The 12,953-nt window shown below is 45.8% G+C and overlaps 1 protein-coding gene across 11 annotated transcripts in view; it reads left to right on the top strand.

The window, feature by feature from the left end:
- Window positions 1–12,953, top strand: part of AAK1 (AP2 associated kinase 1) — a 221,727-nt gene that overhangs the window by 61,662 nt on the left and 147,112 nt on the right. For all 11 annotated transcript variants that reach the window (XM_063932068.1, XM_063932073.1, XM_063932069.1 and 8 more), the window contains exon 3: window positions 11,494–11,612. In XM_063932068.1, coding sequence (XP_063788138.1) covers window positions 11,494–11,612 — 119 coding nt within the window. The remainder of the gene's footprint in view (window positions 1–11,493; window positions 11,613–12,953) is intronic.

The following is a 12,953-nucleotide window of genomic DNA, read 5'->3' as shown; positions in this document are numbered from 1 at the left end:
CAATTGTGATGATCCAATACAGGCTGTACGGCCTCAGAGTAATCCGAGTGAGTGGCCATTTTTTAGTTGTAGAAAAATAACTCTATTATCAGATAACTAGTTACCAGCCTGTCAAAATGACATAACAACATAACAGTAATGTCAGCACTGGCGGCTGTGCGCACCCCAACAGAGTAACACTTGCTCCATCAGCACCATCTAGTGGCCAGCGAAAAGCAAAACACTTGATTTCCCCCCACAGAGGCAAGGAGCAGCGTTAGCCTTTTATTGTATAGCATAAATGATGCTGTACCTTGGGAGCCACCTATAAAATGACAGCGCTTTAATGCTGGCAGTATGCAGTGTAGTATTGGTTGAGCAATCCAGAATTGACCAAGCTTTCTGCTGTATAAAATTAATCAAAATCCAGTTTCCGTGTATGTGTGTGGTCCTGTTCTAGTGGAAGTTGCAGAAGATGCCTATATCTCCTCTGCATGCTGATTGGTAAGGTTTTGAACATGTATCCATGTTCGTCATTGATCTGGTTCTTTAATAGGAGTACCGGCATACACATTCCAGATTCCGTGTTTTTATAGTTTGTAAGCCAGGGCACAGTTTAGCAGTGCGGGTTCCATCCCAAAGCTGTTTTGCATGTGATCACCGCCCACAGGGTTTTCAGCACATTCCTTATCCCATCACCTAAGAATCTGGGTGAAAAGGAACATAGACATATGATGTATAATGAGTCAGTATCACGATTACTGCCGGTTTACTAGCAGCTATGAAACGTCCTGTGACTAACGCTGTGACTTTTACTCTTTAACTTCTCGCACTGTAAATCTCTTATACAGAATTTACTGACCTTGTAAAACCGTTTTGCTTGTAGTTTGAACTCTGGATAAAACCTAATATGTAGTCAGTATGAGAATTCTGCTGTGGTATTGCTGCAAATTCCAGTTGACATCTTGGCAGATCAGACTTTCCAAATATACAGTAACTATATATACAGTGTGTGTGTGTGTGTGTGTGTGTGTGTATGTATGTGTGTGTGTATATATATATATATATATATATATATAAACAGCAATTGTGGCAGCACTCCATAGTAACAACGATTACTTGCCTGGTGCCCTCCTAGGTACCTCAATGGCTTAAGGTCCAAAATAGCAGATAGATGGGCGGCACTCAGAAATAATATCAGGCAACAAGCAGGGTAAGGCAACGTTTCGAAGTGTTCACTTCTTCATCAGGACCATCCTGATGAAGAAGTAAACACTTCGAAACGTTGCCTTACCCTGCTTGTGTTGCCTGATATTATATCTGAGTGCCGCCCATCTATCTGCTATATATATATATATATATATATATATATATATATATATATATATATATATATATATATAATATATATATATATATATAATATATATAGAACGGAGAGAGACGGCGGCACTCAGAGTCTTTCACTTACAGGTAAATTGAAGCAAAAAAGTGCATTTATTCGTCAACGTTTCGGGGGACGAACCCCCTTCCTCAGGACACTGCAAACTAGTGGTGATACAAAGAAAAACAACTTAAATACCTTACCTATACCGCGTACCTGCGTCCGCGTCCACGTCCCCGCCGTCCAGTGTGTGGAACCCGCACTTCCGGCAGCGTGTGGCATGCGACATCCGGAAGTCACGTCATCCCGTTACACGGACCCCTCAGTGACGTGGCTGCGGACAGAGGAAAGCCGGTAACCATGGAGACGCGACGCAGCATCGTAATGCTGCGCCGCCTCACGTAACATGTATAACATACAAAAATGGATTAAAAACTACCCGTGCTTGTGTGGATGAATGAATGACAAATCCAATATGTTACAATACAGTGAATCATAAAATCATCATACAGTACTTATATAAACTGTGAGAGTGAATACCTTACATATAATTGCACAAGTTAACCACTGTTATCCACCCAGCGTGGTCATTGCTAGACCACACTAAATCCTGTCACATCAGGACTGTTTGAACGGGGGGTAAACAAAGCAGATGTATAATGAAACAATTAATCTAGACATCATTAAATGTATAGCAGGTGTAATTCCTGCATAACCCCTATTTAAGGACTGCCTGTACCTGGGTCACGGATCTAATCAATCTCTAATTTGAGGTCAAATGATGTTTAGAACATGTTTTTACTACTTGATTTTATACAAAGTTTAACAGTTTAAGGGAAATATATAATACACCGTTTAAAGACCTTGTGGGCACATAACTGCCAAAGCAAGGTCCACACCTAGCTGACAGGAATGTCCTAGGGCACCATGGCGGAGCGACAAGTCGTCATGCATCAGCAGAAACACATGTTATTGCTATGTCTGCTGAAAAAAACGGGGAACAAAACATCAGATGAAGGAACAACTACACATGCCATACCCAACTATAGGAAACACTGTAAATTAAGTTGTTCATTAAGGCCTCTGGGGTGGATGGTATCTAATTTAAAGATCCAACGGGCCTCTAATTGTAGTAATTGGGCCGCTCTGTCCCCACCACGAACAGAAGCCGGGATATGGTCCACTATTTTGTATCTAATAGCTGCCAAACTATGGCGCATCTGGACAAAATGGCGTGCGACCGGTTGGTCGCTCTTGCCGGTGTTAAGGGCGGCCCTAATGGCCGACCTATGTAAGGCCATCCGTTCCTTAAAAAGGCATTGTGTCTTGTTTTATGGATATTACATCAAAGTTGGATCAGCCTGTAGTGTGTTTTTCCACTTTAATTTTGAGGGTGACTCCAAATCCAGACCTCCATGGGTTAATAAATTTGATTTCCATTAATAATTTTTGTGTGATTTTGTTGTCAGCACATTCAACTATGTAAAGAACAAAGTATTTCATAAGAATATTTCATTCATTCAGATCTAGGATGTGTTATTTTAGTGTTCCCTTTATTTTTTTGAGCAGTGTATATATATAAAAAATATAAAACCAGTATTTTACTGGTTAGTTTTTACATTTACCCCTCAGGTAAATGTAAAAAGAAGAAATGGAGGGCGCATAGGTGAGTATAAAAATATTTAAACGATTACTAATGTATAGCAACTCACATACATTTCAATAAAAGGTAACCAGCTTGGTGTTAACTGCGTGTGGCCTCCGGAAAGCCAAACACCGACAATAGCCATCGCTGCAGGATACCAAATGCCACTGGATACCAGGTCCGTGGTCTATTCCAAGTCTGTACTTCTGTGAGAGACTCCAGCGGCTTTTGGTATCCTGCAGCGACGGCTATTGTCGGTGTTTGGCTTTCCGGAGGCCACACGCAGTTAACACCAAGCTGGTTACCTTTTATTGAAATGTATGCGAGTTGCTATACATTAGTAAATTGTTTAAATATTTTTGTACTCCCCTGTGCGCCCTCCATTTCTTCTTTTTATATATTATATTTTCTCTGACGTCCTAGTGGATGCTGGGAACTCCGTAAGGACCATGGGGAATAGCGGCTCCGCAGGAGACTGGGCACAACTAAAGAAAGCTTTAGGACTACCTGGTGTGCACTGGCTCCTCCCTCTATGACCCTCCCCCAGACCTCAGTTAGAATTTTGTGCCCGGCTGAGCTGGATGCACACTTGGGGCTCTCCTGAGCTCTTAGAAAAAGAAAGTTTATTTTAGGTTTTTTATTTTCAGTGAGTTCTGCTGGCAACAGACTCACTGCTACGAGGGACTAAGGGGAGAGAAGCGAACCTACCTGCTTGCAGCTAGCTTGGGCTTCTAGGCTACTGGACACCATTAGCTCCAGAGGGATCGAACACAGGCCCAGCCTCGGTCGTCCGGTCCCAGAGCCGCGCCGCCGTCCCCCTTACAGAGCCAGAAGCAAGAAGAGGGTCCTGGAAATCGGCGGTAGAAGACTTCGGTCTTCATCAAGGTAGCGCACAGCACTGCAGCTGTGCGCCATTGCTTCCCATGCACACCTCACACTCCGGTCACTGATGGGTGCAGGGCGCTGGGAGGGGGCGCCCTGGGCTGCAATATTGAGTACCTTGGCTGGCAAATAACAAATAATATAGTCATAGAGACTATATATGTGTAAAATACCCCTGCCAGATATACATAGAAAAAAGCGGGAGAAGTCCGCCGAAAAAGGGGCAGGGCTATCTCCCTCAGCACACTGGCGCCATTTTCCCTCACAGCTCCGCTGGAAGGATCGCTCCCAGGCTCTCCCCTGCAGTTTCCAGACTACATAGGGTAAAAAAGAGAGGGGGGGCACTAAATTTAGGCGCAATATTGTGTATACAAGCAGCTATTGGGAAAAATCACTCAGTTATAGTGTTAATCCCTGTGTTATATAGCGCTGTTGGTGTGTGCTGGCATACTCTCTCTCTGTCTCCCCAAAGGGCTTTGTGGGGTCCTGTCCTCAGTCAGAGCATTCCCTGTGTGTGTGCGGTGTGTCGGTACAGCTGTGTCGACATGTTTGATGAGGAGGCTTATGTGGAGGCGGAGCAGGTGCCGATAAATGTGATGTCACCCCCTGCGGGGTCGACACCTGAGTGGATGGTTATGTGGAAGGATTTACGCGACAGTGTCGACTCCTTACATAAAAGGTTTGACGACATAGCAGATGTGGGACAGCCGGCTTCTCAGCCTGTGCCTGCCCAGACGTCTCTAAAGCCATCGGGGGCTCTAAAACGCCCGCTACCTCAGATGGCAGACACAGATGTCGACACGGATACTGACTCCAGTGTCGACGATGATGAGACTAGTTTACATTTCAATAGAGCCACCCGTTACATGATTACGGCAATGAAAAATGTGTTGCATATTTCTGATATTACCCCAGGTACCACAAAAAAGGGTATTATGTTTGGGGAGAAAAAACTACCAGTGGTTTTTCCCCCTTCTGATGAATTAAATGAAGTGTGTGAAGAAGCGTGGGCTTCCCCCGATAAGAAACTGGTAATTTCTAAAAGGTTACTAATGGCGTACCCTTTCCCGCCAGAGGACAGGTCACGTTGGGAGACATCACCTAGGGTGGATAAAGCGCTCACACGTCTGTCAAAAAAGGTGGCACTACCGTCTCCGGACACGGCCGCCCTAAAGGAGCCTGCAGATAGAAAGCAGGAGGCTATCCTGAAGTCTGTATATACACACTCAGGTATTATACTGAGACCGGCTATTGCTTCAGCATGGATGTGCAGTGCTGCAGCTGCGTGGTCAGATTCCCTGTCGGAAAACATTGATACCCTAGACAGGGACACTATATTGCTAACCGTAGAGCATATTAAAGACGCTGTCTTGTACATGAGAGATGCACAGAGGGATATTTGCCGGCTGGCATCTAAAATAAACGCAATGTCCATTTCTGCCAGGAGAGGATTGTGGACTCGGCAGTGGACAGGAGATGCAGATTCTAAAAGGCACATGGAAGTATTGCCTTACAAGGGTGAGGAGTTGTTTGGGGATGGTCTCTCGGACCTCGTTTCCACAGCGACAGCTGGGAAGTCAGCATTTTTACCCCATGTTCCCTCAGAGCGAAAGAAAGCACCATATTATCAGGTACAGTCCTTTCGGCCCCAGAAAGGCAAGCGGGTTAGAGGCGCGTCCTTTCTGCCCAGAGGCAGAGGTAGGGGAAAAAGCTGCAACATACAGCCAGTTCCCAGGAACAAAAGTCCTCCCCCGCTTCCTCTAAGTCCACCGCATGACGCTGGGGCTCCACAGGCGGAGCCAGGTACGGTGGGGGCCCGTCTCAAGAACTTCAGCGACCAGTGGGCTCGCTCACGGGTGGATCCCTGGATTCTACAAGTAGTATCTCAGGGGTACAAGCTGGTATTCGAGACGTCTCCCCCTCGCCGTTTCCTCAAATCTGCCTTGCCGACAGCTCCCCCGGACAGGGAGGCAGTACTGGAGGCGATTCACAAGCTGTATTCTCAGCAGGTGATAATCAAGGTACCCCTCCTTCAACAAGGACGGGGTTACTATTCCACAATGTTTGTGGTACCGAAACCGGACGGTTCGGTGAGACCCATTTTAAATTTAAAATCCTTGAACACTTATATAAGAAGGTTCAAGTTCAAGATGGAATCGCTCAGGGCGGTGATTGCAAGCCTGGACGAGGGGGATTCCATGGTATCACTGGACATCAAGGATGCTTACCTGCATGTCCCCATTTACCCTCCTCACCAGGAGTACCTCAGATTTGTGGTACAGGACTGTCATTACCAATTCCAGACGTTGCCGTTTGGTCTGTCCACGGCACCGAGGGTATTTATCAAGGTAATGGCCGAAATTATGATACTCCTTCGGAGAAAGGGAGTTTTAATTATCCCGTACTTGGGCGATCTCCTTATAAAGGCGAGGTCCAGGGAACAGTTGTTGATCGGTGTAGCACTAGCTCGGGAAGTGCTACAGCAGCACGGCTGGATCCTGAATATTCCAAAGTCGCAGCTGGTACCTACAACGCGTCTACTGTTCCTGGAGATGGTTCTGGACACAGAACAGAAAAAAGTATTTCTCCCGGAGGAGAAGGCCAAGGAGTTGTCATCTCTAGTCAGAGACCTCCTAAAACCAAAACAGGTGTCGGTGCACCACTGCACGCGAGTCCTGGGAAAGATGGTGGCTTCTTACGAAGCAATTCCATTCGGAAGGTTCCATGCAAGGATCTTTCAGTGGGATCTGTTGGACAAGTGGTCCGGATCGCATCTTCAGATGCATCGGCTGATAACCCTGTCTCCAAGGACCAGGGTGTCGCTGTTGTGGTGGCTGCAGAGTGCTCATCTTCTAGAGGGCCGCAGATTCGGCATACAGGACTGGGTCCTGGTGACCACGGATGCCAGCCTTCGAGGTTGGGGGGCAGTCACACAGGGAAGAAACTTCCAGGGACTATGGACAAGTCAGGAGACTTCCCTACACATAAATATTCTGGAACTAAGGGCCATTTACAATGCCCTAAGTCAGGCAAGACCCTGCTTCAACACCAGCCGGTGCTGATCCAGTCAGACAACATCACGGCGGTCGCCCATGTAAACCGACAGGGCGGCACAAGAAGCAGGATGGCAATGGCAGAAGCCACAAGGATTCTCCGATGGGCGGAAAATCATGTGTTAGCACTGTCAGCAGTGTTCATTCCCAGAGTGGACAACTGGGAAGCAGACTTTCTCAGCAGACACGACCTCCACCCGGGAGAGTGGGGACTTCATCCAGAAGTCTTCCAAATGATTGTACACCGGTGGGAAAGGCCACAGGTGGACATGATGGCGTCCCGCCTCAACAAAAAGCTAAAAAGATATTGCGCCAGGTCAAGGGACCCTCAGGCGATAGCTGTGGACGCTCTGGTAACACCGTGGGTGTACCGGTCGGTGTATGTGTTCCCTCCTCTGCCTCTCATACCCAAGGTACTGAGACTAATAAGAAGGAGAGGAGTAAGAACTATACTCATTGTTCCGGATTGGCCAAGAAGAGCTTGGTACCCAGAACTTCAAGAAATGATGTCAGAGGACCCATGGCCTCTGCCGCTCAGACAGGACCTGCTGCAGCAGGGGCCCTGTCTGTTCCAAGACTTACCGCGGCTGCGTTTGACGGCATGGCGGTTGAACGCCAGATCCTGAAGGAAAAGGGCATTCCGGAGATAGTTATCCCTACGCTTATTAAAGCTAGGAAAGAAGTGACCGCAAACCATTATCACCGCATATGGCGGAAATATGTTGCGTGGTGTGAGGCCAGGAAGGCCCCAACGGAGTAATTTCAGCTAGGTCGATTTCTGCACTTCCTACAATCAGGGGTGACTATGGGCCTAAAATTGGGTTCCATTAAGGTCCAGATTTCGGCTCTATCGATTTTCTTCCAAAAAGAACTGTCTTCACTACCTGAAGTTCAGACATTTGTTAAGGGAGTGCTGCATATTCAGCCCCCTTTTGTGCCCCCAGTGGCACCTTGGGGTCTCAACGTGGTGTTGGATTTCCTAAAGTCGCATTGGTTTGAACCACTTAAAACCGTGGAACTAAAATATCTCACGTGGAAAGTGGTCATGCTGTTGGCCTTGGCTTCGGCCAGGCGTGTGTCAGAATTGGCGGCTTTGTCTTGTAAAAGCCCTTATCTGATTTTCCATATGGATAGGGCGGAATTGAGGACTCGTCCCCAATTTCTCCCAAAGGTGGTTTCAGCGTTTCATTTGAACCAGCCTATTGTGGTGCCTGCGGCTACTCGTGACTTGGAGGACTCCAAGTTGCTGGACGTAGTCCGGGCCCTAAAAATCTATGTTTCCAGGACAGCTGGAGTCAGAAAGACTGACTCGCTATTTATCCTGCATGCGCCCAACAAGTTGGGTGCGCCTGCTTCAAAGCAGGCTATTGCTCGCTGGATCTGTAGCACGATTCAACTTGCACATTCTGCGGCTGGACTGCCGCATCCTAAATCTGTAAAAGCCCATTCCACGAGGTAGGTGGGCTCTTCTTGGGCGGCTGCCCGAGGGATCTCGGCTTTACAACTTTGCCGAGCAGCTACTTGGTCGGGGTCAAACACATTTGCTAAATTCTACAAGTTTGATACCCTGGCTGAGGAGGACCTAGAGTTCGCTCATTCGGTGCTGCAGAGTCATCCGCACTCTCCCGCCCGTTTGGGAGCTTTAGTATAATCCCCATGTCCTTACGGAGTTCCCAGCATCCACTAGGACGTCAGAGAAAATAAGATTTTACTCACCGGTAAATCTATTTCTCGTAGTCCGTAGTGGATGCTGGGCGCCCGTCCCAAGTGCGGATTGTCTGCAATACTTGTATATAGTTATTGTTTAACTAAAGGGTTATTGTTGAGCCATCTGTTGAGAGGCTCAGTTATATTTCATACTGTTAACTGGGTATAGTATCACGAGTTATACGGTGTGATTGGTGTGGCTGGTATGAGTCTTACCCGGGATTCAAAATCCTTTCCTTATTGTGTCAGCTCTTCCGGGCACAGTATCCTAACTGAGGTCTGGGGGAGGGTCATAGAGGGAGGAGCCAGTGCACACCAGGTAGTCCTAAAGCTTTCTTTAGTTGTGCACAGTATCCTGCGGAGCCGCTATTCCGCATGGTCCTTACGGAGTTCCCAGCATCCACTACGGACTACGAGAAATAGATTTACCGGTGAGTAAAATGTTATTATAAAATCAGCATGGAGTTCTGACAGAATGATACATCAACAATGCTGATTTATTTATTTATTTCACTACGATTGGTGAACATTATTACCCACCACCTCCATGGAAATGTGTGTGTGTATATATTATATATATTTTATATAATATATATGTATGTGTGTGTGTGTGTCCTCATATATAATACAGATTATATAATACAGATGTGTCCTCATACATCCAGCCTCAATGGGTCACGCAGAGCGATATTCCGGCCGTGAATGTGCCGCCATGTCCCGTGCAACTCTGCGAACGAATACAGAACAGAACTTGTATTGGAAAAAGCTGTGGCTGCTACATTGTAGCACTCTGTATACAGATTCAGAGACTCAGTCTCACACGGATATACAAGTTAATCAGCACAGTCTCCTGCATCCTAGTCACATTGTGTTGAGACCTAAGGTGCATTTTTGGCAAAAAAAAGACGCCTGACACTAGAAGAGTCTCACGCGACCTGGCGTGTCAAGAGGGACTGCTTGGCGTGACTAAAGCAAGGATGTATGAGGACACATCTGTATATCTTATTCCAATTTCTATCATACCCACTATAGGTAAGCTTTATCCATGTTAGGATGGCAGTGGTGCCCAAAACTGGTTTATAAAATTATTGAAATTTGAATAGAAATTGCAGAGTTGTGAACGTGTTCTATATTTTTGTTGCCGCTGGGTAGTGTATGGTATTTGAGCAGCACTGTTGCTGGAAATAGAAAGTGGGTACAGATGACCATGTGACCTCTTATAATACACTTTACACCTGAAGCTAATTATATCTAGGTTATGTTTTATCATCAGAATCTAGTTACCCTATGTGTGAAGTGTGTGGAGGAAACTGGAGCACCTGTATTAAGCCCATGCTGACATGGGGATTACATGCAAACTCCGCACAGTTAGAGCTCTGTTTGGAATCAATACCATGACCCCAGCACTGTTTGGCAGCTGTGCTAACATTATGCCACCTTGCATAGTACAATGATTAAGACATGGTTTGCCCTGTATTAGTCAGCATATACGGGTATGGGACTCAAGGTTGACACCCATTGGTTGACAGTGGGTAGGTTGACACTTGAAATATGTCGACATGAAAAAGATTGCGTCCCCTTGCATGGCTCGCTTCACTCACCATGCTGTGGGCAAGGTTACCGCTCCCTGTTCTAGTCCACGTGGATCGTAAGGTATGAAAAACTAATTTTGACCTTTTTTGCATGTCGACCTTGTTCATGTAGACCTAATGGCCACGTCGACCTATTTGTTGTGTCGACATATCCACTGTCAACCAATGGGTGTCGACCTAGAGTCCGGATACCGCATATACATATCTTGCATATGGGTCGTTGGGTCGACACAACTTAGGTCGACAGTCATTAGGTTGACCACTGAATGTCGACATGGGCAGTAGGTCGACATGGTCATTAGGTCGACATGTACTAGGTCGACAGGTGAAAAGGTCAACATGAGTTTTTTTTTTTTTTGGGGGGTATCGTTTTCTTTGTAAAGTGACGGGCAACCCCAATTAGTGCACCGTGTCCCCTCGCATGGCTCGCTTCGCTCGCCATGCTTCGGGCAAGGTGCCTCGCTCTGCTACCACTGCGCTCGGCACAGGTTACCGTTCCCAATTGTAGTCCACGTGGATCGCAAAGTATGAAAAAGTCCCAAAAATTCAAAAAGAGTGAAAAACTCATGTCGGCCTTTTGACCTGTCGACCTAATGCCCATGTCGACCTTCAGTGTGCGACCTTCAGTGGTCAACCTAATGACTGTTGACCTTAGTTGTGTCGTCCTAATGACCGTATCCCCATATCTTGAAGTTCTATTGTCATCACTATCTGACACATACATAAGAATAACCATAGAGAATAACGTGTGGTTATATCCCCGTAGAAACACTTTTATTAACCTGAAACCCGTTACAACTATTTTTATGCTTTCTATAATCTTGTTTAGATGTAACAAATTAATATTTACTAATTGTTCTGCGTGGTAGATATTTTAGAGAACTGTATCAGTTCCATTGAAACTGATTGTCCACACCGTGTAATGATGTGCTGTGCGGCTTGTAAATAGAACGTGCCGAGAAGAGAGCATCTATATTAAGTTCTTATCACTTCCTGCATCCACTCAAGAATAGAACCAGTCCCCAGGTGACAGGGAAACATCCTCGTCCCATAATAATCTCAGCGCTGTAATGTTATAGGGGCCGTCTCCTTTACGTGGATGATTGCTGGAGTAGTTCTAATACTGGGAGCGGGGAGGTGGAACCAGATATTACAGGAATAGCTGAAAGTGTGCTGATGACTTGTTTTTTATTGTATGGGTCAGAATGAATTTGTTGTGAATCATAGGATTTCTTCTTTCCTGTTGTGCAGGTGGATTTGCGCTGGTCTTCCTGGTACGCACCAGCAATGGTATGCGGTGTGCACTCAAGCGCATGTATGTGAATAATGAACATGACCTTCAGGTTTGCAAGAGAGAGATTCAAATCATGGTAAGAGGGAGATCTAAAGCGGACGGTGGTACAGTGCTAACCTTTTGATGGTGTGAGGAAGGAGAAAGCACGTTGCACAGCAATGCATCTCATTATTAATGTTACAGAGCACAGTGACCTTTACAGAAGTTCTACAATGCAGTGAGGACAGACTCTGCATTTCTTTGTGCGCTTACACTGTATTGTTGGCTGGGCTACTTTATTATTCATTTGCATTTGTTATTTCACAAAAAGATTCAAAATGTTCTCTAAATCCACAGCCTCTACAATATGCCATTAGTATGGCCTGTTAGCAATGCAGGGAGAAATTCAGTTCTGTGCGATGTTTGGGAGCAGTGAGTTGATAAATTACTACAGTATATATTACTGTAGCCCAGCATTGGCGATATTCCTGCACACCTGTGAGGGGTGCGAGGAACAATGTCTGCAAATACATGCATATTAAGAAAATAAAAAGAACACTACTTATTTTCTAAAAGGATAACATTATGGGATTACCAAGTGAAGTTCCAGGCTTCATTTGTACAGCAATTGGTTGTGTTGTTGGAGAACCAAACAATGAATTGCTTAATCGTTCATGTGCTTGAAACACTTGCGGGGGAATTCGGTTGGGCTCAAGATTTAGACTGCAAAAAATCCTTGCAGACCTCGCGCCCAATTTTGGATTTCCACGGATATGTGCGCTTATTAAAAAAAAATGCACGTGGGTTTTTCAGCTTTGAAATCCCTGCGGTGCACGTAAAAAAAAAAAAAAGTGATACTTAAATATTCCGGTGGTTTCCTCTCCATCTTTCACATATTGTTGTGGCTGCTGCAGATATAGTTCTTTCTGCTATTGCCTCCCGGGGGGGGGGGGGGGGGGGGGAAGAGGGGCCTTTACATGGGAGTTGAAATGGAACCACGCACATACCCTCACTCATCCTTCTGTACACTCCATTTGCTCCATTTGGGGAATTCAATTAAACACGCTATAGTATAGCGCCGGGAATGAGTGCCCAGAGCTATGCATTATCTGCTCTGTAAACTCGCGATGGGATTTGTGGGTTTACCGACCGCGCTAAGAGTATAGCTCCAGCACTTAAGTCTGAGAATGCCGTTTACCGCAACTAAACAGCTTTCTTTAGGTATGTTGACCTGCATCTTCCAATTTAAGTGAAGGGCGTGATGTGGCTAATTGAATAGCTCTGGGCACTCATTCCTGGTGCTGTTCAATATCGCATTTAATTGAATTCTCCCCTCTGTATCTTTCTACCGCTTTCTTCCGTCACACAGACCACAAACACATTATTGAAGATTGTTAATCCTAATACGTAATATCTTTTAAGTGAAGCTACAACTTAT

Source organism: Pseudophryne corroboree, chromosome 6, assembly GCF_028390025.1.
Source record: "Pseudophryne corroboree isolate aPseCor3 chromosome 6, aPseCor3.hap2, whole genome shotgun sequence".
Taxonomy (NCBI): domain Eukaryota; kingdom Metazoa; phylum Chordata; class Amphibia; order Anura; family Myobatrachidae; genus Pseudophryne; species Pseudophryne corroboree.
Note: the sequence above shows the minus strand (reverse complement) of the source record. Positions and strands in the feature narration are given on the sequence as shown.